This window comes from Glycine max, chromosome 5 (assembly GCF_000004515.6).
Source record: "Glycine max cultivar Williams 82 chromosome 5, Glycine_max_v4.0, whole genome shotgun sequence".
NCBI lineage: Eukaryota > Viridiplantae > Streptophyta > Magnoliopsida > Fabales > Fabaceae > Glycine > Glycine max.
Window position 1 is genome coordinate 15,140,610 of NC_038241.2, and position 4,760 is coordinate 15,145,369.

The 4,760-nt window shown below is 34.4% G+C and overlaps 1 protein-coding gene across 1 annotated transcript; it reads right to left on the reverse strand.

The window, feature by feature from the left end:
• Positions 1–228: 228 nt before the first annotated feature.
• LOC106798821 (cyclin-dependent kinase E-1) lies at positions 229–4,441 on the reverse strand. Its single transcript, XM_041015266.1, has 9 exons — positions 4,354–4,441; positions 2,054–2,307; positions 1,858–1,968; positions 1,677–1,780; positions 1,381–1,466; positions 892–986; positions 707–740; positions 520–604; positions 229–310 (listed from the first exon to the last, which is right to left on the reverse strand). Exons 1-9 carry the CDS (start codon positions 4,439–4,441, stop codon positions 229–231), a joined length of 939 nt encoding a protein of 312 aa, XP_040871200.1.
• Between the last annotated feature and the right edge of the window lie 319 nt (positions 4,442–4,760).

Genomic DNA, 4,760 nt, shown 5'->3' on the forward strand with positions numbered 1-4,760 from the left:
ACTGGGGTTGAAACTGAAAAACTAGAGATCATGACCATTAAAGCAACAAAAAGTTAGCAGGGGTAATAGGTGATAATGATATAGTTACAAGTGAAAGTAATAAAATCTTCGGCCCATATTTTACGTATCAATTTTGGATTACTCAAATGGAAAATGGAACATATCATTTTTCATTTTCTGTATAGGCATAGCAAAAATAAAATTTTAAAAATGTAAGAAGGAAAATACTTACTCAAGCATCTTTGACAAGAGGTCATATGCAAGGCTTTTTGGAGACAGGTGCACAACATTATAGAGACCGACATTGTCACTTTACACAGATAGGAAAGAAAATTCGTTAATTTCACAGTAGAAAAAAAATCAATTTAATTTTAAAATTCAAAGAGTAATAGGTTAGTAAAGGAGGAAGTAAGGAAGGACTACATACTAAAGGAAAAGATGATTCCTACATATAATTGTATAATCACATAAATAATGAAAATTGGCAGCATCACCTACAATAATATCAAAAGATCTTACTATTTGTGTCCTTGTATATGTCGCACATCTTGTTGCCAATGTGGAAGACTTGCTAAGGAAGACCACTTTTCTAATGTGAGATGATCTGACACATTAACAATGTCCTACGATATAGCTCTAGAATATTCATCAACAGAATGAATGTCCACCAGTAGGGAAAAAGAAAAACTCTAAGCGGATAAATGACCTAAAATCTTAAATATCTTGTCAAGTTTATCAAGCTGCACAGAGAGAACAACAACTATACAAAATCCAAAAGGAAAAGACTACATTAATATAAAAATTACTTCAACACCAACCTAAAGAAAACTAAATCAATGGCACAAAATTCAACTATAGAACCAGAAAGCTATAAGTTATTGCATCAAGTACCTGAAAGGGATTTGATGTAGCTTTGACTTCTACCCCTTGAAATAGTGGCTTCAAGGTTAAGAACTGAGCAAAAATGCATCCCACAGCCCACATATCTAAATGTATATTTAAGGAAAAATGATGAGTAATGGACCACTTTTAGAATAGTGAGAAAATGCAACAGACACATTCAATTACTATACACCATGGACAAGTTTAATTGTGGATTATGTGTACCATAGTAGAAGCTTCCCCCAACATCCAAATGGATAAATTAAAATGTAAATATTATGTCAATCTTGTGGACATCTCCAATTCAGCAAAATTATAACTCATTAAAGCAGGTGTCTCAAGTCAAATTGGGGATAACAGAACCACAAAACTTGTAACTATGAAGCTAACTATGCCACAGCATAACAATTCCTTGATTGGAAAATATGAATGAAACAAAAAATAAAATCACCTTGATACCCAACACATAAAGAAAGTAAAACTTTAATAAAAGGATACCAACAACACTGGTATAATGTTTTGCTCCAAGAAGCAACTCAGGTGCACGATACCAAATGGTTACAACAACCTGCATGTTAGTATCTCTTATATTCAGGAAACCAATAATCAAATGAGAGCAAACAATCCATGTTTAAGCAACCCATGTGTGGGGAATCAAAACACTAGGGAACGCTAGTAGACAAGGTAGTTCAAGAAGGGAAACTTCAAACCAACGTATCTCTTATATCTATTTACAAAAGAAACACTCGCAAAAAAGAAACTAGTGATGTCTAAATTCAGTTAATAATTCAAACCTATGCAGATAGCTTAGTCCATTGAGCAGCTGCCATAGCAAAGACTTAATAGTGTATTGATTAATCGAATGGTTGAGTTTGTCCATGTGATGCCTAATAATTTCCTCCCACATTTAACATAGCAATTTATTTCACACTCAACAAAAAGGAAAAATGCTTCTCGATGGAAGGATATATCGACATAGAGATTGTGCTCGACGTAATTGAAGGCGAGGTAGAGAGACATGTTGACGTGGTTGATGTGTATGTTGATGAGCTTAACGACGTTCTCATGTGTAATCTTCTTCAGCAACTGCAATAACAAAAAAAAATGAGCAAATGAAAAATTGCATTGAAAGAGGAAAGGAAAAGGTTAGGTTAGAAACAGAGTTAGTTACCATGATTTCGCGGATGGCGGTGGGGGAGATGTCGTTGCCGTCCTTGGATTGCTTGAACTTTTTTATGCCAACAAATTTGGAGTGAGTGACAGCAGGGGATTCGGTTCGGACGAGGAAGATGAGGTCGTAAGTGCCTTCACCGATTTTGCCTAAGATCGTACAATTGAACTCATTCTGCCCTACTCCACCGGCTCCCACTTCGTCCCCTATCTGTCTTCTGTTTTGTTCAATCACAAAGGGATAGGCAGTAGTGTCTGAAAAATGAAATGGTAATGAAGGTGAATAGGTGTGTTAGTGTGTGTAGTGTTGAGTGAGAGGCGAAGTCGAACAAGCGTGTTTGTTTTTATTTAAGTGGAAAATATTCTAAGATGGTTTTGTAAAAACCATCTTAGAATGACAGTCTTCTAAGACAGTTTTCGCAAATCGTTGTAAAGATGTTGCATTTATTTACAAAAATGTCACCATGTTTCTTTCCAAGACGGTTTTATGAGAACCGCTTAGAAGGTGCGTCGTAAAAAACCATTTTTGTAGTAGTGTATTAATCTTTGATGATTGACTGAAGAGAGGAGCCCAAATGTCTTGTTCTTTCAACGAGGTTTGCATCTTGATGCACCAAAGGTTGAAGCTATTCTTTCATGTGAATTTCTTAATTTTGATTGTGTTGACCATTTTCTTGATAGAATCTTGATGACACAACACAAACAAATAACAAACAGAATGGTTGGTCACTAATGACTTGATCTACCACAAAATAGATATAGGACTAATCTTGAATTGAAGCTCTAGATACCAATTTGTTGGCAAAGATTGGAGAAATTCTATTCAGATAAGGAAGTTTAGATGGTAGAAAGAGAAAATATATCACACAAGTTTTTAAGTTTATGCAAATAACATAATTGAAGGACTTCAAAGCTCTCTCAAGCTCTTCGAACCCAAAACACAAAACTCCTTATAAAGGAGACAACAACTAACTGTCTAACCATTAACGGTTACAATAGAAAACAATTACAGTTACAACACAACTTATGTTAATGAACCACCTAGACTGAGTGCTCCCTTCTACGTGATTGAATGTTCCACCAGATTATAAAAGATTGGATGATCAATATAGAAGACAAAAGTACTGGACCAAATGTCCAATGTTGTCGTCCACCTATTTGTATCATTCATCTTCCAACAATCAACAATTGGTTAAATAACATTTCTGAATTACAAGTAACTCAGTTTATTTTTAACAATCTATGTTAAGTAGATCCAGACAATGTAATTACCAATGGTTAAGCCATTTGTAATTACAAGAAACTCAGTTCATTTTTGAATTACAAATAACTTTTTAAAATTTATATAAATATATATTTTTAAACGTAGGTGGTGTTGGGATAAAATACAATGTAATTATCAACGGCTAAGTCGTTAGTAATTACAGTGGGCTTAACCCACTCTATGTACTTTTTTATTTTAGAGACAGTAAAATCCACTCTAAATTATTGATGGAAAATCCACTATAATCCCTCAATATTACAGGAAAAAAAGTCATCTATGATTTACTAGTAGACAAACCAACTATGGTTTTTCTGTATTACTGAAGAATTAAAGGCTTACTCTAAATAGCTCACATTAATAGTGACAAATCTTGTAGTGTAAAGGTTTATTGAAGATGTCAGCAAGCTAGCTAATCCCTAAAGCAAACAGAGGAAGTCTTAATGTTGTGGAGGAATTTTTTTCTCTAAGAAAATGACAATTGACTTCTATATGATTTGTTCTCATGAAAAAATGGATTAAAGGATAGATATAAGGAATTGATTGTCACACATTAATTTTATGGGTTCCATTGTGCAAAATTGCACTATCTCTTAAAGTAAATGCTTTAGCCATAAAAGTTTTTTTTTTTAATACAAAGGGTAAATAAAAAAAATTATAGTGCTAGAAGGAGTGAAATAGACCCACTACTAAAGTCATTGTGATTAGAACATCAAACATACGTGGAATAGAATCTAGACTGAATAAAGAGTGATTTCTTTTGTGTCCAAAAGTGGCAAGCCAATCCGCCCCTGCGTTAGCATCCTTGACAATGTAGGAAAGAGTAGTACCCTAATTAGGTGCTTGGAGAATCTTCCTAATAGCATTCACAATTATTCCTAATGGAGTTCAGGTAATTGATTTTGCCTTTAATCATTTGAACTACCATTTGCAAATCCATCTTAAAATGAGCTTGTTGAATATTGAGATCACGGGAAAATTGAATGTCGTATTTCAAATTGTGCATCTCTGCAAGGAGCACATTGCAATAGCCTAGATACTTGGAAAAACATTTAACAATTCCCGCATTGGAATCACAAATGATTCTACCACAAGCCCTAGTACCCGAATAGGGTAAATACCATCCATCCACATTAATTTTAAAGGAGGAAGTTTCCAAGTAGCACCCACATCTCTACTAACAGTATTGAAATGAAAACACATACCAGCATAACAATCCTTATGAATGAGCAAAAGCTTGGGCTGGAATCTAATGGTGGAGGCTAGATTGCAGGGTAGACTTTCCCCTAAAGACTAAATCATTTCTATCCTTCTAGAGATAATAAACCATAAATCTAAAGAAGGATTACCAGGACCTTGCAGGAGCTATTAAGTGGTTCTTTGTAAGATTAAAACCAATCCAATCTTGCAAGCCCTAATTGAAGAACTTGGTCCAGTGATTGGGGCT

Bases quoted from the DNA above. Each gene is read 5' to 3' on its own strand.
- LOC106798821 (XM_041015266.1), bottom strand. From the start codon at position 4,441: ATGGATGGTATTTACCCTATTCGGGTACTAGGGCTTGTGGTAGAATCA. The intron at 741-891 runs GTACTTGATGCA...CTCTCTGTGCAG, and splicing joins CTACATCAAATCCCTTTCAG to CTTGATAAACTTGACAAGAT. The intron at 311-519 runs GTAAGATCTTTT...ATCTGTGTAAAG, and splicing joins CATATACAAGGACACAAATA to TGACAATGTCGGTCTCTATA.